Source organism: Oncorhynchus nerka, linkage group LG23 (assembly GCF_034236695.1).
Source record: "Oncorhynchus nerka isolate Pitt River linkage group LG23, Oner_Uvic_2.0, whole genome shotgun sequence".
Taxonomy (NCBI): domain Eukaryota; kingdom Metazoa; phylum Chordata; class Actinopteri; order Salmoniformes; family Salmonidae; genus Oncorhynchus; species Oncorhynchus nerka.
Window position 1 is genome coordinate 37,194,510 of NC_088418.1, and position 24,276 is coordinate 37,218,785.

Below are 24,276 nucleotides of genomic sequence, written 5' to 3' on the forward strand. Positions count from 1 at the left end.
CAAATCCATTGTTCACAAATCCATTGTTCTTCCTTTTTTTGGTTTCCCACATAACATCATACTTTGATTAAGTATTTTCTGTTTCTCATTGTTGGGCTAATAGAACAGGAGTTTAAGCCCAGATTCTGTGTAATAATGCTCCGGGGTGAAGTTTCCCCTAGGTACCTTAGCCATTAGTGGATAAAATGAAAAACTGACCCATGATCGGCGTACAAGTCGAATTCACCCTAGTCCTATAATAACACACTGACATTGTGTGGCCTCTCCATTTTCATTGACCTCTGACCCCCACACATCAACCAATGAGCTCAGACTGACCTCCACACTGTCCGGAGACATGCCTCCATCGGCTGGGTTTTCTGCCGCCTCCTCCTCCTCAAATGTTGCGCGCTTGTAGCTGGACATCTGCATGGGAAGAAAGGAAGAAAAGAGTTTGCATCAATAATAATAGAAGATAAATAAAAAAAATAAGAGAAAGAGAGTAAGCAGTACAGAGAAGTTACAGGACATCACAGCAGTACCGACTTGGAATGAAGGAATGTATTAGAGAAAACAACCAGGCCACACATGAGAGAGAGGGAGAAGAATGGAAAAAGGAGAGAGATCCCCCTGGGGTTTCTCATCCCTGCCATTCCGTCACACTGCATTACCCCCTCTTCACACACTAAGGTGTGTGTGTGTTTAGTGATGGAAAACAGAACACAGGAGTATGTGTTTGTGTGTCCTGATCTTGATGCGTTTTGTGAAACTTTGATGATTGTCATTTCTGTCCTTTGTAGAATGATCATCATGTGACTACTACATCTTTGTAACATGGCCCCCTTATGAGTGGCCCCTGAGCTGAGCCAGACACCCCCCACTCAGAACAGAGCTGCAGACTAAATACAGGAGCGTCAGGGGATGGATCCAAATCCTTGTGTTTAATTAACCTTCTCAGGTTATAACATACCACACGCACAAGCACGACATACACACAGTGTTTATTTAACAATGGATAACTACAGTAATGTTTGAGTTACACAGGCAAATCTAAATAACTTCCTCATGCATGGTTAGGTTCATTTCATGGTGACAGGGGGCAGTATTTTCACAGATCTTCCCGTCCTCAATTTTTTGATTATTTACGTTAAAAAATACCTAAAGTTGTATTACAAAAGTAGTTTGAAATGTTTTGGCAAAGTTTACAGGTAACTTTTGAGATATTTTGTAGTCACGTTGCGCAAGTTGGAACCGGTGTTTTGCTGGATCAAACGTGCCAAATAAATGGACATTTTGGATATATATCGAAGGAATTAATCGAACAAAAGGACCATTTGTGATGTTTATGGGACATATTGGAGTGCCAACAAAAGAAGCTCGTCAAAAGTAAGGCATGATTTATTTTTATTTCTGTGTTTTGCGTTGCGCCAGCAGGGTTGAAATATGCTTTCTCTCTTTGTTTACGGAGGTGCTACCCTCAGATAATAGCATCGTTTGCTTTCGCCTGAAAAGCCTTTTTGAAATCTGACATGTTGGCTGGATTCACAACAAGTGTAGCTTTAATTTGGATTCTTACATGTGTGATTTCATGAAAGTCAGATTTTTATAGTAATTTATTTGAATTTGGCGCTCTGCATTTTCACCGGCTTTTGGCCATGTGGGACGCTAGCGTCCCACATAACCCAGAGGTTAAAAACAACTAAAGTTAAGACAACATAATAATTCAAAGCAGAAGTGTTAGAAATGAAACAAATTCATTGGACCAGCGCCGGAGCGAAAATGACGGAGTGAATGGTAGCCATACAGAAAGTTCGCCATCAAAGTAGAAAACACAACCGTAGTGTATTTCAGCTAACTACTCAAACACATAGCATAACTGTTTTACTGCCATTCTATTTATTTAAATGTGTTGAATGGTCTAATGCACTGGTCTAATGAATGTGTTTGTTTTCGAATGCTCAGCATGGAATTATTAAGTTGCGTTAACCTTCATTATTTTAAACCTTTAACCTTTAAACATTAACGGTCTTCTGTGAATACAAACATCGTTGCATAGAAACACCAGCGTGCTCCTCACCAAAGCCCTTAACATACCACATACCTCTGCCAGTTAAAAGCACTCTCCTCATCACAGATAACTCCATAACAGTCTCTGTATGACACTAATTCTAAGAATGCCCTCATGCTAGACTGGCTTGTATGGAAGACGAGCTCGGGGATGACATTCCAAACAATGAACTTCCCGAATCATCATAACAACATTCTCTCTAAAGGTAAATGTTAGGTTCCATCTGTGACCTGTTCCAACTTCCAACCCTTTTAGATCCTACAGTGGGGAAGGTCGTAATGGGCCGTTGTCTCCATGAGAACATTACTCATCAACAAGCCTCAGAAAGAGCACACTGACATAAGCACAACATGTCCCTTCAGAAGGCAGTTTGGAAACACTTCCCTGTAAGAACCATTCCAGCTGGCAGAATTTGGAACGTGATGTCTTCATGACAACATTTTCTGGTTGAAAAGAAACCATATAAACAACGTGGGAAAATCCCTTGAGGCACACGCTTGCACACTAGCGGACCCACACACACACTTGCACGCAAAGTACTCTCTGTATGACCTTTCTAATAGGCTACTCTCAAAATCTTCCTTTCATCCGCCCACATCACACCCATTGACCATGTTCCTCTCTCCTTTACACCCCCCCCCCCCCCCCCACTACTCGTTTCCTCCTATCCAATCCAAAGCCATCACCACAAAATAGACTAGCTTTCTAGGAATCATGTGAGCTCTATTCATGGCATTTCTATCTACAATATTCAGTACGCTGCGTTCTCCTGATCACGACCCAGCTAGGAAAAGGATGTATGCCTGGTAAACCTTGGTCTCTTCCAACAGCCACTTCCTCTATGAGTCCATAAACAAAACCCCATACTAGTCGCTCTGGATAAGAGCGTCTGCTAAATGACTTAAATGTAAATGTGTAAATGTATAGATACTGAGCACACTTCATGTCCCTAGCTAGTGGGTATATTGTTATCACATCTTAAAACTGTGACTTGGTATAAGACCCAGGCTACGTACCAAATTACACCCTTTTATCTATTTAGTGCACTACTTTGACCAGAGCCCATAGGGTTGAAAAATCATAATCAGTCAACACCGATATCGATTATTGGAGGACCAAAAAAAGCAGATACCGATTAAAATCGGCTGATTTTTATTTATATATTTGTAATAATGACAATTACAACAATACTGAATGAACACTTAATTAACTTAATATAATACATAAATAAAATCTATTTAGTCTCAAATAAATATTGAAGCATGTTCAATTTGGTTTAAATAATGCAAAGACACAGTGTTGGAACTGAAAGTAAAAGTGCAAAGCGCTGTGCTCCAACCATTGCGAAGAGCTGCTGGCAAACACAGGAAAGTGCGGTTTGAATGAATGCTTACGAGCCTGCTGCTGCCAACCACCACGCAGTCAGACTGCTCTATCAAATATCAAATCATAGACTTAATTATAATATAATAAAACACACAGAAATATGAGCCTTAGGTCATTAACATGGTCAAATCCGGAAACTACAATTTCGAAAACAAAATGTTTATTCTTTCAGTGAAATACGGAACCGTTCCGTATTTTATCGAACGGGTGACGTCCATAAGTCTAAATATTGCTGTTACATTGCACAACCTTAAATGTTATGTAATCATTATGTAAAATTCTGGCAAATTAATTACGATCTTTGTTAGGAAGAAATGGTCTTCACACAGTTCACACTTGTAACGAGCCAAGCAGCCCAAACTGCTGCATATACCCTTACTCTGCTTGCACAGAATTCAAGAGAAGTGGCACAATTTCCCTAGTTAATATTGCCTGCTAACATTAATTTATTTTAGCTAAATATGCAGGTTTAAAAAAATAAATACTATACTTTTGTATATTTTAAGAAAGGCATTGATTTTAAGAAAGGCATTGATGTTTATGGTTAGTACATTGGTGCGACGACAGTGCTTTTTTCACGAATGCGTGTGTTAAATCATCACCCGTTTGGCGAAGTAGGCTGTGATTCGATGATAAATTAACAGGCACCGCATTGATTATTTGCAACGCAGGACAAGCTAGTTAAACTAGTAATATCACACAACCATGTGTAGTTAACTAGTGATTATGTTAAGATTGATTGTTTTTTATAAGATAAATTTAATGCTAGCTAGCAACTTAACTTGGCTCCTTGCTGCACTCACATAACAGGTGGTCAGCCTGCCACATAGTTTCCTCGTGGAGTGCAATGTAATTGGCCATAATCGGCGTCCAAAAATGCTGATTACCGATTGTTATGAAAACTTGAAAATCGGCCCTAATTAAATTGGCCATGCCGATTAATCGGTCGACCTCTAGTCTGGTCAAAACACTATGTAAGATATACAGTAGGGTACCATTTTGGAAGTAACCACGAACAAAGAAATGCAGTAAATACCCACAGCCATTTGTAGTGAAAAGTGATCCTGTTTTGTGATTATTATTACCACCATTATCATTTATTTCTGGATCCCCAGAACTCTGTATGAGAAGTAAACAGTTTCTAAACATTTCCCGAACTCTGTATGGCCAGGGAGGACAAGCAGTCTTTTCACAGAGGCTATAATATGAATCATGAATGTGGAGCAGCCAATTGCATAGGCTGTTGCGGGAACAGCTGGAGGGTTCAGGTGGGGTCATAGGAACGGGGATGACGCTGAACATGTGTGGTTGCTTTACTGGAAATTAGAACGCAACGGTGCCAGTAGGACAGCACCAGAGAAACAATCCCCAGAACTCTGTATGAGAAGTAAACAGTTTCTAAACATTTCCCAAACTCTGTATGCAGAGTAACTACATAATAGACCAGTATCCTGTCCAGGGGGGGATAATTGTATATCAAGCTACCTCACGCTGCAGAAACAGGAGATAGCCAGGCAGGATCCTTACTAGTCGAATGTACAGTATATACAGAATAAATGTTGTAAAAGAAAAGTTGTAAAAGCCTATTATTGTTATTATATTTAGTTATTCCAGTAACATTTTGATGACAATTTCCCTGAGATAAATGTTGTATATAATGCGCTATGGGGAATTCTGGCTCGGACAAGGCTTACTTACTAACGTTTTAAGTGTATGAGGAGTAACCAGTACATAGAACTGAAACTCAGTGAAGTGAAGTTAGGCTGAACAACACAGAGGCCTGCACTGAAATTGGAGTCAGTGGAAGCTGCTGAGGGGAGAACTGCTCATAATAATGTCTGGAATGGAGTGAATGTCCTTCCTCCCCTCAGCAGCCTCCATTGGTTAGAGTATGTGTAACAAATTACTATGGTAGAGGTTAGAGTTACAATGTTCACACACACAGATTCAGTACCAGTCAAAATTTGACACCTACTCATTCAAGGGTTTATCTTAATTTCTACTATTTTCTACATTGTAGAATAGTAAGTGAAGACATAACTATGAAATAACACATAGGGAATCATGTAGTAACCAAAAAAAGTTAAACAAATCAAAATATATTTTAGATTCTTCAATGTGGCCACCCTTTGACTTGATGACAGCTTTGCCCACTCTTGGCATTCTCTCAACCAACTACACCTGGAATGCTTTTCCACCAGTCTTGAAAAGAGTTCCCACATATGCTGAGCACTGTTTTTCCTTCACTCTGTGGTCCAAATCAAACCATCTCAATTGGGATGAGGTCGGTTAATTGTGGAGGCCAGGTCATCTGAATCAGCACTCCATCACACTCCTTCTTGGTCAAATAGCTCTTACACAGCCTGGAAGTGTGTTTTGGGTCATTGTCTTGTTGAAAAACATTTGATAATCCCACTAAGCGCAAACCAGATGGATGGCATATCGCTACAGAATGCTGTGATAGCCTTGCTGTTTAAGTGTACTTTGAATTCTAAATAAATCATTGACAGTGGTGTCACCAGCAAAGCACCTCCACACCATCACACCTCCTCTATGCTTCACGGTGGGAACCACACATGCAGAGATAATGCGTTGGAACCAAAAATCTCAAATTGGGACTCATCAGACCAAAAGGACAGATTTCTACTGGTCTAATGTCCATTGCTCGTGTTTCTTGACCCAAGCAAGTCTCTTCTTATTATTTAGTAGTTCTTTAGTGGTGGTTTATTTGCAGCAATTCGACCATGAAGGCCTGATTCACTCAGTCTCCTCTGAACAGTTGATGTTGAGATTTGTCTGTTACTTGAACTCTGTGAAGCATTTATTTGGGCTGCAATTTCTGAGGGCTGGTAACTTATCCTCTGAAGCAGAGGTAACTCTGGGTCTTCCTTTCCTGTGGCGGTTGTCATGAGAGCCAGTTTCATCATCACAGCGTTTCATGGTTTTTGCGACTGCACTTGAAGAAACTTTCAAAGTTCTCGAAATGTTCAGGACCGACTGAACTTCATGTCTTAAAGTAATGGACTGTCGTTTCTCTTTGGTCTTTTACCAAATAGTGCTATCGTCTGTATACCACCCCTACCTTGTCACAACACAACAGATTGTCTCAAACATATTAAGAAGGAAAGAAAACCCCTCAGGGGTGCGTGCTCTGTCCCCTCCTGTAATCACTCATGACTACACGACCAGGCACGACTCCAACACCATCATTAAGTTTGCCGATGACACAACAGTGGTAGAACCTGATCACTGACAACGATGAGACAGCCTATAGGGAGGAGTTCAATGACCTGACCATGTGGTGCCAGGACAACAACCTATCCCTCAACGTGATCAAGACAAAGGAGATGATTGTGGACTACAGGAAAAGGAGGTCTGAGCATGCCCCCATTCTCATCGACGGGCTGTAGTGGCACAGGTTGAGAGCTTCAAGTTCCACATCATCAACAAACTAAAATGGTCCAAGCACACCAAGACAGTCGTGAAGAGGGCACGGCAAAACCTATTCACCCTCAGGAGACTCAAAAGATTTGGCATGGGTCCTCAGAAGGTTCTACAGCTGCACCAACGAGAGCATCCTGACGGGTTGCATCACTGCCTGGTAAGGCAAGTGCTCGGCCTTCAATGGCAAGGTAGGTGTCACGTCCTGACCGTAGAAAGCCTGTATTTTCTATGGTAGAGTAGGTCAGGGCGTGACTAGGGGTTTTAGTTTAGTTTATTATTTCTGTGGGGTTCTAGGTTTAATTTTCTATGTTGGGGTTTGTGTATGATTCCCAATTAGAGGCAGCTGGTAATCATTGTCTCTAATTGGGGATCATACTTAAGTCATTTTCCACCTGTGGGTTATGGGATATTGTTTATGTTTAGTTGCCTGTTAGCACTGCATTGTCGTCACGGTTCGTTTATTCGTTATTGTTTTTTTTTCTAAGTTTCACTTTCTAATAAATTATGTGGAACTCTACATACCTTGGTCCATTTATGCAAACGATCGTGACAGTAGGGCAAACGGCCCAATACATCACTGGGGCCAAGCTTGCTGCCATCCAGGACCTCTATACCAGGTGGTGTCAGAGGAAGGCCCTAAAAATTGTCTCCAGCCACCCTAGTCATAGACTGTTCTCTCTGCTACCGCACAGCAAGCGGTACCGGAGCGACAAGTCTAGGTCCAAGAGGCTTCTAAACAGCTTCTACCCCCAATCTATAAGACTCCAGAACATCTAATCAAATGGCTACCCAGACTATCTGCATTTGCCCCCCCCCCTTACGCTGCTGCTACTCTGTTATTATCTATGCATAGTCACTTTAATAACTCTACCTACATGTGCATATTATCTCAATTACCTCAACTAACCAGTGCCCCCACACATTGACTCTGTACTTGTACCCCCTGTATATAGCCATGCTATTATTATTTTACTGCTGCTCTTTAATTATTTGTTACTTTTTTTGTATTTTTCTTAAAACTGCATTGTTGGTTAAGGGCTTGTAAGTAAGCACTTCACTATAAGGTTCTATGTGGGGTTCTAGGTTTAATGTTGTATTCAGCGCATGTGACAAATAAAATGTGATTTGATTTGAGATTGCTTTTTTTTTTACTTTTAACAAGTCACACCTGTTAATTGAAATGCATTCCAGGTGACTACCTCATGAATCTGTTAGAGAAAAGATCAGGAGTGTGCAAAGCTGTCATCAAGGAAAAGGGTGGCTACTTTGAAGAATCTACAAATATTTTGATTTGTTTAACACTTTTTTTGGTTACTACATGATTCCGTATGTGTTATTTAATAGTTGACATCTTCACTATTATTCTACAATGTAGAAAATAGTAAAAAATAAATAAAAACCCTGCAATGAGTAGGTGTGTCCAAACTTGTACTGTACACACACACAGAGACAAGCAGGTCTACTTCTTGGGGCTAAATCCATGGGGTGTTCTTCCACCTATACCTAAACGGGATCCAGAGAGTATAAATTTCCGTATTTGTGTGTATATCTGCACGTGTGTGTGTGTCTATGTACATAAATGGGTAAGAGTGAATCTGCATGCGTGCTTGCCTGTTCGTTCGTTCGTTCGTTCGTTCGTTCGTTCGTGTGTGTGTGTGTGTGTGTGTGTGTGTGTGTGTGTGTGTGTGTGTGTGTGAGAGAGGAGAGAGAGAAAAGAGAGAGAGGGAGGGAGTACCCGTGCTGAGGGAGGCGAAGGGAAGGGAGAGGTTTTCCCGAGCTGCAGGAGTGGTGCGGGACTTTCACTGTGCGGAATGTGATTGTTTGAAGTGGTTTCCTGAGGGGTGTTTTTGAAGGAAAGCGACATTGGTGGAGTTCACCCTGGCACAGTTCAGCCTTCTGCCCCCAAGAGCTGGAAATACAGTCAACCCCCCATCTCACCACTGTATCGCCACAGAGGTCACCACAGTCCCCACACACATATGCAGGCACGCATACATGCACATACACACACACATAGAGATGATACACATTCTGTTGTATAAACACATATACAGTTATCATGTTATACATACTCTCACGGAAACAAAACCTTCTTTGACTGGGTGAGATGAGGACTCGCTGACTAGAATACTAAGCAAAATAAAATTACTGAGGGACTGCGTGAGAGAGAGATAAGGAGGACTATGGGAGAGAGGAGAGAGGGTGACACAGAGAGAAGTATAGAAAGAGAGAGGGACAGACAGAAAGAGAGAAAGGGGGACAGAGAGAAAAGGAGAGAGGGAGAAGTAAAGAAAGAGAAAAGGGAGAGGGATAGACAGAAAGGGGGGAAAGAGAGGGACAGAGAGAGAGAGAGAAGGGGAGGGAGGGGGCAGTTTACTACAGGACCCTGATTCCCCGAGTGTAGGTGCTCAGACACACAGACGCCATGAGACATGGGCGAGGTCCAACTCACTAAACACAAATAATCACCAGCATCACTCTCAAGCACACACACAGTAAAGGCACACACAAACAAATACTAAAGCTGTGTTTCACTGTGACTTGCCAAGTTGCCTGGGGAAATGTAACCAATAGATGTCACAAAAGTCTTACATTTAACTAAATGTAATCTACGTATTCCCCAAAGTAATGATTTATCATGAGAGGGCCATAAACAACAACTAGTAATGTTGCATACTCTAAGGTGGAAATCTAACTTTTCTGGTAAAAATTGTTAAACTGCTGAGGTGGTCACTTTTGAGGAAGGACACAAGCTCAAGAACATAGTACACATATGAAATACTATATGAATACGGCTTGAAATGACTTATATTTTTTCTAAATGATTAACTATAAGATTTTACCTTCCTTATTACTGTAAAATACATATTTATATATTTTTGCTTTAGAGAAAATGTGCATATTTTCTAAAGGTCCCTCTTGATCAAAACATCTGTTCTCATCGCTGTGAATGTCTCACAGAGCTCTAGCTTGGATCACTGAACTCGTTAGGAACTCACCTTTCATCTCATATTAATATTGTCCATCTATGGCACATAGCACTTTCTATTTGTTAAAAATGTATTAATTATTTTTGATTACTGGCTACAAATCAATCTCTGAATGTGCTATAGTGTTGAAACCACTATATCTTGCTGCGTTACGATGTAAGGATTCCAGGCATATGCATTGTTAGTTGGTGTGATGTATGGATCAGCCAGGAGTTGATGGACAGTCAGAATAGCGAATGAAATGCTAGGAGGGACATCCCAGCTTAAAATGGTGTCAGATTTCACATCCTGCTTCACACAGGCAGTGTCCGTGAGAATCAGGGCTATCGCTCAATGCAAGCCATTTCGATCTATGGTATCCAAATACCAGTTTATAAGCGAAAATGTAAGTCAGAACCGGTACCAGAACCTTGATGGTCCCGAAAACAGGGGACTTTAAAATCTAAGAGGATATATAGTCCCACACATGCACACAATGATAAAATAGTCACACACACAGATCCACATTGACACAATTTGCTCATTAAAGGAAGTAGTGAGTGACATTTTCCAGATGCTCATCCCTGTCAGCTGTGAATGGAGAGGGTCAGTGCTGCATCTGGGGATTACTCAGCGCCCACACACACAATTCAATCCCATTCAAAATCCTATTTTTCCTAACCCTAGCCTTAACCCAAAAACCTAACCCAGGTCCTGAACCTTAATGTAATTCAAACCCTAACTCTAATTCTAACTTTAACCCTAAACCCTCTAGAAATAGAATTTGACCTCGAGTTGGTCAAATTGTTGTTTGTTTACTTCTGGTCCCCACAGGAATAGTTAAAGAAGTCCACAGATAAATTCCTGTCACCGGGGTGTGTTTCACTGTCCCTCGAGGTGTCTTGAAAGCTGAGATCAGAGGTCAGGTGATCTTCCTTAACCAGCAGAGACCGGGAATGCGTCCCAAATGGCACCCTATTCGCTACATAGTACACTACTTTTGACCAGAGCACGCACTACTAGGGAGTCATTTAGGATGCAACTCTAGGTCTCTGGGGTCACAGCGCATGCACACACACAAAGTCTTGACCAACTAACCTTGTGGGGACACAATTCAGCCCCATTCAAAATCCTATTTTTTCATAACCCTAACCCGTACCCTTGCCCAAACCCTAAAATTAACCCTAGCTCCTAACCCTACAGTACCAGTCAAAAGTTAGGACACACTTACTAATTCAAGGGTTTTTCTACTATGTCAAATAATAGTGAAGACATCATAATAGTTGTGAAGACAACTATGAAATAACACCAAAAAAGTGTTAAACAAATCAAAATATATTTTAGATTCTTCAGAGTACCTAAATTTGCCTTGACAGCTTTGCACACTCTTGGCATTCTCTCAACCAGCTTCACCTGGAATGCTTTTCCAATCATCTTGAAGGAGTTCCCACATATGCTGAGCACTGCTTTTCCTTCAGTCTGCGGTCCAACTCATCCCAAACCATACCGAATGCTGTGGTAGCCATGCTGGTTAAGTGTGCCTTGAATTCTAAATAAATCACTGACAGTGTCACCAGCAAAGCACACCATCACACCTCCTCCTCCATGCTTCATGGTGGGAACCACACAAGCGGAGATCATCCGTTCACCTACTTGTCTCACAAAGACATGCAGTTGGAACCAAAAATCTCAAGTTTGGACTCATCAGACCAAAAGGACAGATTTCCACAAGTCTAATGTCCGTGTTCCTCCTGTCCCTATGCCAAGCGAGTCTCTTCTTATATTTGGTGCCCTTTAATAGTGGTTTATTTGCAGCAATTCGACCATGAAGGCCTGATTCACTCAGTCTTCTCTGAACAGTTGATGTTAAGATGTGTCTGTTACTTGAACTCTGTGAAGCATTTATTTGGGCTGCAATTTCTGAGGCTGGTAACTAACTTATCCTATGCAGCAGAAGTAACTCTGGGTCTTCCTTTCCTGTAGCGGTCGTCATGAGAGCCAGTTCCAACATTGCACTTGATGGTTTTACGACTGCACTTGCTTATTTGAGCTGTTCTTGCTATAATATGGACTTAGTCATATTTGGTAAAAGACCATCTTCTGTATAACACCCTTACATTGTCACAACACAATTGATTGGCTGAAACGCATTAAGAAGGAAAGAAATTCCACAAATGTACTTTTAACAAGGCACACCTGTTAGTTGGAATGCTAAGAGTGTGCAAAGCTGTCATCAAGGAAAAGGTTAGCTACTTTGAAGAATCTCAAATATATTTTTATGTTTAACACATTTTTGTTACTACATTATTCCATGTGTTATTTCATAGTTTTGATGTCTTCACTATTCTTTTTAAATTACATTTACATTTAAGTCATTTAGCAGACGCTCTTATCCAGAGCGACTTACAAATTGTAACCTTTATTTAACTAGACAAGTCCGTTAAGAAGAAATTCTTACTTACAATGACAGGCTACACCAGCCAAACCCAGATGATGCTGGGCCAATCATGTGCCGCCCTATGGGAGTCCCAATCACGGCCAGTTGTGATACAGCCTAGAATCGAACCAGCGTGTATGTAGTGACGTCTCAAGCACTGAGATGCAGTGCCTTAGACCGCTGCGCCGCTCGGGAGCCCAATGAGTAGGTGTGTCCAAACTTTTGACTGGTACTGTAATTCTAACCTTAACCCTAAGAAATAGCATTTGACCTTGTGGGAACTAACAAAATGTCTCCAGCTGGTCCAATTTGTATTTCTTTACTATTCTTGTGGTGACTTCTGGTCTCCACAAGTAAAGGAAAACACACACACACTAGCCTCTGCTACAGTGAGATAACAAACCAAACAGACACTGCACCCTGGGAACATCTGAACGGTTGCTGATCTGTACCTAGGGGAAACAGGCAGGGCCATTGAATTAGAAACACTGTCAGGAAACTGACCTTTTACCTCTGATATTGGATCTGTAACAACCCACATTATATGACAACATGCCAAAAATGTCTCTTTCAGCTTATCTAAATAAGACGTTTAAAGTCAATAGTGAGAACGGCAAATACATCAGACATAAACAAAGCAGCACAAAACAGGAACTCTAACATAAATAAACGAAAATGCTTTAGAATCTGTCTTAAACTTTAGGATCGATTATTTCTTGCCCCGACTTCAAGTTGATGGTTTTGTCAAAATTTTAGTGTAAACAGTTATATTGCAACAAACATCAGCACGAAACAATCTGTCCCTTGCATCACCAACATAAATACACACACACGTGCAGCCAGCTGTGGGCCAATTTTGTCCTTAGAAGCAGTAAGTAAATAATGTCCCTCTTTGCTTACATCTCAGAGCAAACACACTCCCTGTCCCTCTCTCACCACTTTAGTGTTTGACCTTCACAGACACTCACACTGGACCCTCAAAAAGGTACTGTGCGTTTCTGTGTGGATGTGCATATATGTATATGTGTGTGTGTGCACGTGCGTGTGTGAGGATCCATATCCTGTACCTTTTCAAACCCCTTTATCTATGAGGACTGGAGGGCAGAGCGCTGCTCACAAACACACACACACACGCACGCTGCTCACTAGCGACTTAGAAACGGAAGTCGGGGTTCAGCAATCTCCCTTTCCTCTTTTCTTCAATTCGTGACCTCTCTCTCTTCTCTCTGAAAATGAGTCCAAGCCAAAGAGTCACAACAACTCCCTCCCACACAAACACACACTTTTTATTGCCCCTAGCAACAGCCTAACACACACCCCGGCACAGCTGTCAACAGCTGGTTTAAGGGCAATAAGCTTATTCTCTCAGGTTAGAACAATCATACGAAAGAAGTAGGGAGATAGGAGAGAAAAAAAGAAAGGAGAGAAAAAGAAAAAAAAAGAGTTAGAAGGATAAATGAGAACATTTCCACTTTACTTACCTTTAATAAAGTATTCAAGAGTTAGTCCTTACACTTGTTCTCTCTGTCTCCCTCTCCCACTCTCTATGTAGTTACTGAATGACTATAAACACTGAGCACAAAACAATTGAAGAGTGAGGGAGGGTAGGAGGAAGACAGTGGGAGTGAAAGAGGGCGAGTTACAGAGTAAGAGAAAGCAGACAGCAAGAGCGAGACAGAGCGAATGAAAAACAGAGGGAGAAAGTGAAGGAGGAAAGGCGGGATTCTGCTAAGGAGGTGGGGGTGGGGAGGACAAACAAAGAAAGAAAGGATAGGGATTGACAGTGTGAGATGAAAACTGATTTTGATATACTTCTTAGAAAAGGAGAGGAACAAGTGTAAGAAAAGGGGAATTACACAGAAACAAGCATTGACAATGAGATAGAGAGGTGAAGTCGAGAAAGCAGAGAAAGATGTATGGATCATTTTAGCCCATAGGAGGGGAAAGGGAGGGGGTCCATTTTCTTTGGAAAGCTTGCTTCTGTGTGCATTATTATAAAAAATAAAAAATAAATAAAAGTTCCAAGAGTGAGAGAGACAGACCGGTAGAGAGAGAGCAAAAGACAGACATACATAGAAGCCTGACAAGAGAAAGGCTAATTCATCTTTTCGTCAGTGTTTTCCTGTTCTTGCAAACATTTTACAAATTGTGGAGTATATTAAACCTAGATTTGGTATCTGTACTGACAATAATAACATGCCCATTCATCCATGGAGCGCAAAAAACCAGTGCCATCTAGAAGCTAAAAGGGTTCTTCGGCTGTCCACATAGGAAAACTCTTTTTGGTTCCAGGTAGAACCCTTTTCTTCGGTTCTACATGGAACCCAAAAGAGTTCTGCCTGGAACCAAAAAGGGTTTTCCTATGTGAACAGCCGAAGAACCCTTTAGGAAACCTTTTTTCTAAGAGTGTACCAAGCCATTCATCTGTTCAGTGGCCAGTCATCTTGCATTTCCATACCTCTACCCATAGAGGGCGGCCTCCGCCCCCTCCCCTCCCTGGTTACAGTCAGCCACCACAGAGAGGTTGCATTCCAAACGGAACGCTATTCCATATATAATGCACTGTTTAGCCAGAGACGGCATGACTGTTGTTGTTCGCGCACAGAAAAGATATTCTCTTCTCTGCTGACAACAAAATGCTGCCCTAATTAAGCTAGCCACTTGAGCACACTACGAGCGCTGTAAATGAACAGGCACAACAAACAAAACCAGGGAGGCTGCCACAACTCTTATGAAAATCTTACATAAGCAACAGTAGTCCAGTATTGTTTGAACACTAAGCTTATCATGCTTTAATTGATGTGCATCTGTAAAAGGCTGACGAATTTGGTGCGAATGCACACGTATGCACACACACAGAGACACAAGCTCAAACTACACATTTCCCTCTTTCCTCTCTCGTCTCAGTCCAACAAACACACATTACAGATGTCATTCCTCTGTTTGTTAGTGTGTGTACACTGAAAAAAATACACGCTCTCTGTTAATCTCTCTCTCCTGTTTCTCTCCTCCCCTGACCCCTACGCATCCCCTTCAGTGCGTCATCAATTAAAGAGAACAGCAGAGTGAGAGTTTAAGAGAGGGAGGGGCAGACGGGGAGAGGGAGTGAGACAGTAGGGTCCTCCCAATGGGGAGAGAATAACGTCACTGATCTAGGCATCAAGGTTACTCCTCTTTCTCTTCTCTCTCTATCCTCTACAGAGAGGAAGGAGGGAAGACAACAGGGAGGAAGGAGAGAAGGCTGGAGGAAAGAGCGAAAGAAAGACAAAAGGGGAGGACATCAGAAGAATATTCCGGATAAGAAAAAGGACCATGTCCGTCTCTACAGAAAATTTCAAGGCCCTCATGCCCCTTTACAGTGGTGTAAAGTACTTCATAAAAATACTCCTTAAGTAGTTTTGGTGGGTGGGGTACTGTGTTTGCAAATTATGTCTGAGTGTTGGAGGGTGCCAGTCTGTCCGTAAAACATATGAAATAACAAAATTGTGCTGTCTGGTTTGCTTAATATAAGGAATTTGATGTATAGCATTTACTTTTACTCAAGTATGACAATTGAGTACTTTTCCCACCACTGTATTTAAGTACATTTAAAACCAGATACTTTAAGATTTTTACTCAAATAGTATTTTACTGGGTGACTTTTACACAAGTCATTTTCTGTTAAGGTATCTTTACTTTTACTCAATATGACAATTTAGTACTTTTTCCACCACTGTGTGAGTGCAATAACAGTGTTCAATTCTCCAGGTGTCTTGTACAAATACACTGTACACAGTCCGCAAGTCTACAAGATTAAGGGAACTACATGTAGTGATACACTACATGACCAAAAGTATGTGGACACCTGCTCGTTGAACATCTCATTCCAAAATCATGGGCATCAATATGGAGTTGTTCCGCCCTTTGCTGCAAAAACAGCTTCCACTCTTCCAGGAAGGTTTTCCACTAGATGTTGGAACATTGCTGCGAGGACGTGCTTCCATTCAGCCACAAGAGCATCAGTGAGGTCGGGCACTGATAATGGGCGATTAGGCCTGGCTCGCAGTCGGCATTCCAATTCATCCAAAAGGTGTTTGATGGGGTTGAGGTCAGGGCTCTGTGCAGGCCAGTCAATTTTCTACACCGATATCGGCAAACCATTTCTGTATGGACCTCGCTTTGTGAACGGGGGCATTGTCATGCTTTGTCAATAGGGAAGGGCATTCCCCAAACTGTTGCCACAAAATTGGAAGAACAGAATAATCTAGAACATCATTGTATGTTGTAGCATTAAGATTTCCCTTCACTGGAATTAAGGGGCCTAGCCAGAACCATGAAAAACAGCCCCAGATTATTATTCCATTCCACCAGACTTTACAGTTGGTATTATGCATTGGGCAGGTAGGGTTCTCTTGGCATCCGCCAAACCCAGATTCGTCCGTCGGACTGCCAGATGGTGATGCATGATTCATCACTCCAGAGAAAGTGTTTTCACTCCTCCAGAGTCGAATGGCGGCGAGCTTTACACCACTCCAGCCAACGCTTGACATTGCACATGTGGTCTTAGGCTTGTGTGCGGCTGCTCATCCATGGAAACCCATTTCATGAAGCTCCCGACGAACAGTACTTATGCTGACGTTGATTCCAGACAATTTGTTTGCGCTTCAGCACTCGGCGGTCCCATTCTGTGAGCTTGTGTGGCCTACCACTTTGCGGCTGAGCCATTGTTGCTCCTAGACATTTCCACTTCACAATAACAGCACTTACAGTTGACCGGGACAGCTCTAGCAGGGCAGAAATTTGATTACCTGACTTGTTGGAAAGGTGGCATTGTATGATGGTGCCACATTGAAAGTCATTGAGCTCTTCAGTAAGGCCATTCCACTGCCAATTTTTGTCTATGGAGATTGCATGGCTGTGTGCTTGATGTTACACACCTGTCAGCAACTGGTATAGCTGAAATAGCCGAATCAAATAATGTGAAGGGCTATACTTTTGTATATACACCACCGTTCAAAAGTTTGTGGTCACTTTGTTTTTGAAAGAAAAGCCCTTTTTTTGTCCATTAAAATAACATCAAAATGATCAGAAATACAGCGCAAACTGGCTCTAACCAGAATAGAAAGAGGAGTGGGAGGACCCGGTCCACAACTGAGCAAGACGACAAGTACATTAGAGTGTCTTGTTTGAGAAACAGACGTCTTACAAGTCCTCAACTGGCAGCTTCATTAAATAGTACCCACAAAACACCAGACTCAACGTCAGCAGTGAAGAGGCGACTCCGGGATGCTGGCCTTCTTGGCAGAGTTCCTCTGTCCAGTGTCTGTGTTCTTTTGCCCATCTTGTAATCTTTTATTTTTATTGGCCAGTCTGAGATATGGCTTTTTCTTTGCAACTCCTAGAAGGCCAGCAATTGCTGAAGCTCCAGATACTCAACTAGTCTAAAAGCCAGTTTTATTGCATCTTTAATCAAAACAAAAGTTTTCAGCTGTGCTAACATAATTACAAAAGGATTTTCTAATGCTCAATTAGCCTTTTAAAATTATAAACTTGGATTAGCTAACACAACGTGCCTTTGGAACACAGGAGTGATGATTGCTGATAATGGGCCTATGTACGCCTATGTAGATATTCCATTAAAAATCATCAATTTCCAGCTATAATAGTCATTTTCAAAATGAACAATGTCTACAATGTATTTCTGATCAATTTGATGACGTCATTTTAATGGACAAAAAATAAAGTGCTTTTATTTAAAAAACAAGGACATTTCTTGGTGACCCCAAACTTTTGAACGGTAGTGTATGAACATATACTTACATTAAATACTTAGTAGCATGTACAATACATATTGGACGACAACACACATAGGCGAAAAGTGTAATTCCCCCTAGGTATGTTTTAGGTATTATATTGCACAGGCAGGATAGTGTAGATAGATAAATAAGTGAGGAGACATTTGTGAGACAAAGCTGGATGAGGATTCCATCCCATGCAGACCAGCAGATAAGTGCTAAAAGGTGATGGTGTTTTCCACTAGCCTAGACAAACCAGCCACAAAAAAAATTGACTTCTTAACCTCATTTCTATGGGGCCCTGAGTATGAGACCTTACGGGGGCCTAAGCTTATAGTGTATAACTGAGGCCCAGAGTTGTTTCTGGTCAGGTCATGTGGTCAATATCAAACTTTGGGCCCTTCTCATACCTACAACTACCCCCTCATGCCTATTCACCCCTCCTCTCATGTCCATCACAGGCGCTACAGTGCAGAGTTGGCAGAATGTTAAACAACGAACAAACGAATGAACGAACGAACGAGAGAGATGTTGTCAGATGACAAGGAAGGAGTAAGATTTGCCAGGAGAGATGTTATGGAGGAAGAGAGTGAAGAGGACTTAAAATATGTCAGAGAGAATGTAAATAAAAAGCAGTAAACAGAGGAAAAGAAAACAGACCCCATCCCACTTTAGGATACATGCTAAAGTGGATGACAGTCAGCGACAAAAGTGAAGTGTTTTGCAAATCTTGATGATGAGCCTGCATAGGGTTATTACATTTGTTTTGTGTAAAATCTCAAATTATGGCACCCTTTTCTCTAGATAGTGCACTACGTTTGGTCAGCCCTTTGTAGGAAATAGGGTGCTATTTAGAACAAGGCCAATGACCTCCCCAGCCCTACCGATGGATCCAGGACAGATGGAGAGTCTTGCTTCAGACAGGAAGGAGCTCACCCCACCGCCCAAGGCAGGACACACACGCACACACAGGATACCCAGCCCTGTCTTGGCCTTTCCCATCACACCCTCAACTGGCCACAGCAAAGCAAATGCTAACACTTTATTTGAGGCTGAGGCCACACAGAGATGTATGACAATGTATACGCGTTTTGCTTCAAAGACATGGTTTAAAAATATAGCATTTTGATCTCATGACAGGGATGGTCAGTCCTTGCATCTATTTTTAATGTTTTTATTATTTCACCTTTATTTAACCAGGTAGGCTAGTTGAGAACAAGTTCTCATTTGCAACTGCGACCTGGCCAAGATAAAGCATAGCAGTGTGAACAGACAACAGAGTTACACATAGAGTAAACAATTAACAAGTCAATAACACAGTAGAAAAAAAGAGAGTCTATATAGATTGTGTGCAAAAGGCATGAGGTAGGCGAATAATTACAATTTTGCAGATTAACACTGGAGTGATAAATGATCAGATGGTCATGTACAGGTAGAGATATTGGTGTGCAAAAGAGCAGAAAAGTAAATAAATATAAACAGTATGGGGATGAGGTAGGTCAAATTGGGTGGGCTATTTACCGATAGACTATGTGCAGCTGCAGCGATCGGTTAGCTGCTCAGATAGCAGATGTTTGAAGTTGGTGAGGGAGATAAAAGTCTCCAACTTCAGCGATTTTTGCAATTTGTTCCAGTCACAGGCAGCAGAGAACTGGAACAAAATGCGGCCAAATGAGGTGTTGGCTTTAGGGATGATCAGTGAGATACACCTGCTGGAGCGCGTGCTACGGGTGGGTGTTGCCATCGTGACCAGTGAACTAAGATAAGGCGGAGCTTTACCTAGCATGGACTTGTAGATGACCTGGAGCCAGTGGGTCTGGCGACGAATATGTAGCGAGGGCCAGGCGACTAGAGCATACAGGTCGCAGTGGTGGGTGGAATAAGGTGCTTTAGTAACAAAACGGATGGCACTGTGAAACTGCATCCAGTTTGCTGAGTAGAGTATTGGAAGCTATGTTGTAGATGACATCGCTGAAGTCGAGGATCGGTAGGATAGTCAGTTTTACTAGGGTAAGTTTGGCGGCGTGAGTGAAGGAGGCTTTGTTGCAGAATAGAAAGCCGACTCTAGATTTGATTTTGGATTGGAGATGTTTGATATGAGTCTGGAAGGAGAGTTTACAGTCTAGCCAGACACCTAGGTACTTATAGATGTCCACATATTCTAGGTCGGAACCATCCAGGGTGGTGATGCTAGTCGGGCGTGCGGGTGCAGGCAGCGAACGGTTGAAAAGCATGCATTTGGTTTTACTAGCGTTTAAGAGCAGTTGGAGGCCACGGAAGGAGTGTTGTATGGCATTTAAGCTCGTTTTGAGGTTAGATAGCACAGTGTCCAAGGACGGGCCGGAAGTATACAGAATGGTGTCGTCTGCGTACAGGTGGATCAGGGAATCGCCCGCAGCAAGAGCAACATCATTGATATATACAGAGAAAAGAGTCGGCCATAGATTTGAACCCTGTGGCACCCCCAATAGACTGCCAGAGGACCGGACAGCATGCCCTCCGATTTGACACACTGAACTCTGTCTGCAAAGTAGTTGGTGAACCAGGCAAGGCAGTTATCAGAAAAACCGAGGCTACTGAGTCTGCCGATAAGAATATGGTGATTGACAGAGTGGAAAGCCTTGGCAAGGTCGATGAAGACGGCTGCACAGTACTGTCTTTTATCGATGGCGGTTATGATATCGTTTAGTACCTTGAGCGTGGCTGAGGTGCACCCGTGACCGGCTCGGAAACCAGATTGCACAGCGGAGAAGGTACGGTGGGATTCGAGATGGTCAGTGACCTGTTTGTTGACTTGGCTTTCGAAGACCTTAGATAGGCAGGGTAGGATGGATATAGGTCTGTAACAGTTTGGGTCCAGGGTGTCTCCCCTTGAAGAGGGGGATGACTGCGGCAGCTTTCCAATCCTTGGGGATCTCAGACGATATGAAAGAGAGGTTGAACAGGCTGGTAACAGCGGTTGCGACAATGGCGGCGGATAGTTTCAGAAATAGAGGGTCCAGATCGTCAAGCCCAGCTGATTTATACGGGTCCAGGTTTTGCAGCTCTTTCAGAACATCTGCTATCTGGATTTGGGTAAAGGAGAACCTGGAGAGGCTTGGGCGAGTAGCTGCGGGGGGGGCGGAGCTGTTGGCCGAGTTTGGAGTTGCCAGGAGGAAGGCATGGCCAGCCATTGAGAAATGCTTGTTGAAGTTTTCGATAATCATGGATTTATCGGTGGTGACCGTGTTACCTAGCCTCAGTGCAGTGGGCAGCTGGGAGGAGGTGCTCTAGTTCTCCATGGACTTCACAGTGTCCCAGAACTTTTTGGAGTTAGAGCTACAGGATGCAAATTTCTGCATGAAGAAGCTGGCCTTTGCTTTCCTGACTGACTGCGTGTATTGGTTCCTGACTTCCCTGAACAGTTGCATATCGCGGGGACTATTCGATGCTATTTCAGTCCGCCACAGGATGTTTTTGTGCTGGTCGAGGGCAGTCAGGTCTGGAGTGAACCGTGGGCTATATCTGTTCTTAGTTATGCATTTTTTGAACGGAGCATGCTTATCTAAAATGGTGAGGAAGTTACTTTTAAAGAATGACCAGGCATCCTCAACTGACGGGATGAGGTCAATATCCTTCCAGGATACCCGGGCCAGGTCGATTAGAAAGGCCTGCTCACAGAAGTGTTTTAGGGAGCGTTTGACAGTGATAAGGGGTGGTCGTTTGACTGCGGATCCGTAGCGGATACAGGCAATATACAACTGTCAATGTATTTCAGAGTGCTAACATTTCTCCAGGCCACTCAGCTGTTTAACAAAACAAGTGTTTGGGTGACGGCTTTGTTGCTTTTCGAATCTTGGATTGTTCCCTTTAATGCTTCCAGGAATTGGGTACAGATCTTTACAACACGGGGCCGTGCATTATTATACTGAAATATGAGGTAATGGCGGCGGATGAATGGCACTACAATGGGCTTCAGGATCTTGTCACAGTATCTCTGTGCATTCAAATTGCCATCAATAAAATGCAATTGCGGTCATTGTCCTTAGCTTATGCCTGCCCATACCATAACCCCACCGCCACCATGGGGCACTCTGTTCACAACATTTATATCAGCAAACCGCTCACCCACACGTCTGCCATCTGCCCAGTACAGCTAAAACCGAGATTCATCCACAAAGAGCACACTTCTCCAGCCTGCCAGTGGCCATCGAAGGTGAGCATTTGCCCACTGAAGTCAGTTACGACGCCAAACTGCAATCAGGTCAAGACCCTTGTGAGGACGCAGATGAGCTTCCCTGACTGAGACAGTCTCATCAGCTGTCTGGGTGGCTGGTCTCAGACAATCCAGCAGGTGAAGAAGCCGGATGTGGAGGTCCTGGGCTGGAGTGGTTACACGTGGTCTGTGGTTGTGAGGCCGGTTGGACGTACTGCCAAATTCTCTAAAACAACGTTGGAGCCAATTTACGGTAGAGAAATAAACATTAAATTCTCTGGCAACAGCTCTGGAGGACATTCCTGCAGTCAGCATGCCAATTGCACACTCCCTCAAAACTTGAGGCATCTGTGATATTGCGTTGTCTGACAAAACTGCACATTATGGGCGGCCTTTTATTGTCCACAGCACAAGATGCACCTGTGTAATGATCATGCCGTTTAATCATCTTATTGATATACCAAACCTGTCAGGTGGATGCATTATCTTGGCAAAGGGGAAATGCTCACTAACAAGGATGTAAACAAATTTGTGCACATTGTTTAAGAGAAATAAGCTTTATGTGCATAAGGAAAAATTCTGGGTCCTTTATTTCAGCTCATGAAACACTTTATATGTTGTATTTATATTTTTGTTCAGTGTATGTAAACGTATGTTACTCACTCCTGTGCGAGTAAGCATATCATGACGTACACACACGTGTGCATGTCTATGCATGTTACTATGCGGGACAGACCTGAGGTGCTTTGATGTCCTACATTCTAAAGTGTGATAAGATCAGCCCTTTGAGGCAGTGTAAATACCATTGGTCTTCTTAACACAGGTACTGGGAACAGTAGAGGCCTCGTAACAGTTTTTTCAGCTAATTTTGAGTTAGTGCACGGTGTGTCTAGCGGATGACAGCCTGCTCGACTGTGACCCAGTGCACAGATTGCGTTATTAATGATGTTCATTAGAGAGATCATGAAGATATTCAGAAATCACCCCGGGGACTACAGGGCACTAATTGATTCACGGCATATTGGACAGTGGTCGGGGACCGCTCTTCCAGCTCCTTAGGCCTACATTACAGACAGGCCTATAAAGAGCCATATGCCTCCATACCGACCCATACAGTAGGCCTACTTTACCTGTTCTCAGTTTGACGGACAGACAGACAGACAGACAGACAGACAGACAGACAGACAGACAGACAGACAGACAGACAGACAGACAGACAGACAGACTATCCAGCCCATATTTGACCTAGATAGCCTTATCTGTTGGATCACAACACACATTTCACATCTCACTTTGTCATCATAATACTGTTTCAATACTTAACAGATGCACATTTTTTGCATTTTTACATCGATAATATTTAGGTGACGACACAATGCAACATCACCAACAACAGGTACAGCCTGTCAGACTGGAATCTCTACATAACCTATCCTGTGTTACCGGTCAACAGCTGTGTGTTGGTTATCATGGTAGAATACATTTTATTTATTTAACCTCTATTTAACTAGGCAAGTCAATTAAGAACAAATTCTTATTTAAAATGACGGCCTACATGGCTTTACTCTAGTTCCATATCATGTCCATGCCTACATAGGCAACAGTGTCTGGGCAAGGCACACCCAGTCAACAAAATACAAGATCCAGTAGCGAGACAAAAAATATATACATTATGTTCAAAACCAAGCACAAATGAAAAAGCAAAATGGAAAAGTTAAAAAATAAACAAGTCAGGCCTAGGTTAGTTATAAGCTAGTGCAACCAACTGAGGTTCAGACCGAGGGTCTCCTAAGCTCCACAACTGTGTGAGCCTGCAGCACTAAAGCCCATGCAAATGTGGTTCTGAAACACCTCTGTTTACAATTGCCCACAATACAATTAATCTAGGCTAAATAATGTAGCCAAAGGTAGCAAACACCATCCGTGTTTGATCAAGCCTAGGGCCCCACACCAAGATGACACTGAATAAAACCTCAACCTTTCTATGACTATTTACTGGTAGTGTCAGCCCATGGGCCTTGGAC

The 24,276-nt window shown here is 42.6% G+C and overlaps 1 protein-coding gene across 4 annotated transcripts in view; it reads right to left on the bottom strand.

The window, feature by feature from the left end:
* LOC115106780 (endothelin-converting enzyme 2-like) overlaps nucleotides 1–24,276 on the bottom strand; it is a 79,632-nt gene that overhangs the window by 54,493 nt on the left and 863 nt on the right. For 2 of the 4 annotated variants that reach the window (XM_029629851.2, XM_029629849.2), the window contains exon 3: nucleotides 319–405. In XM_029629851.2, the coding sequence (XP_029485711.1) occupies nucleotides 319–405 (87 nt within the window). Of the gene's footprint in view, nucleotides 1–318; nucleotides 406–13,350; nucleotides 13,510–13,764; nucleotides 13,923–24,276 lie in introns of those variants that run through there. The other 2 variants (XM_029629853.2, XM_029629852.2) reach the window with 2 other exon arrangements.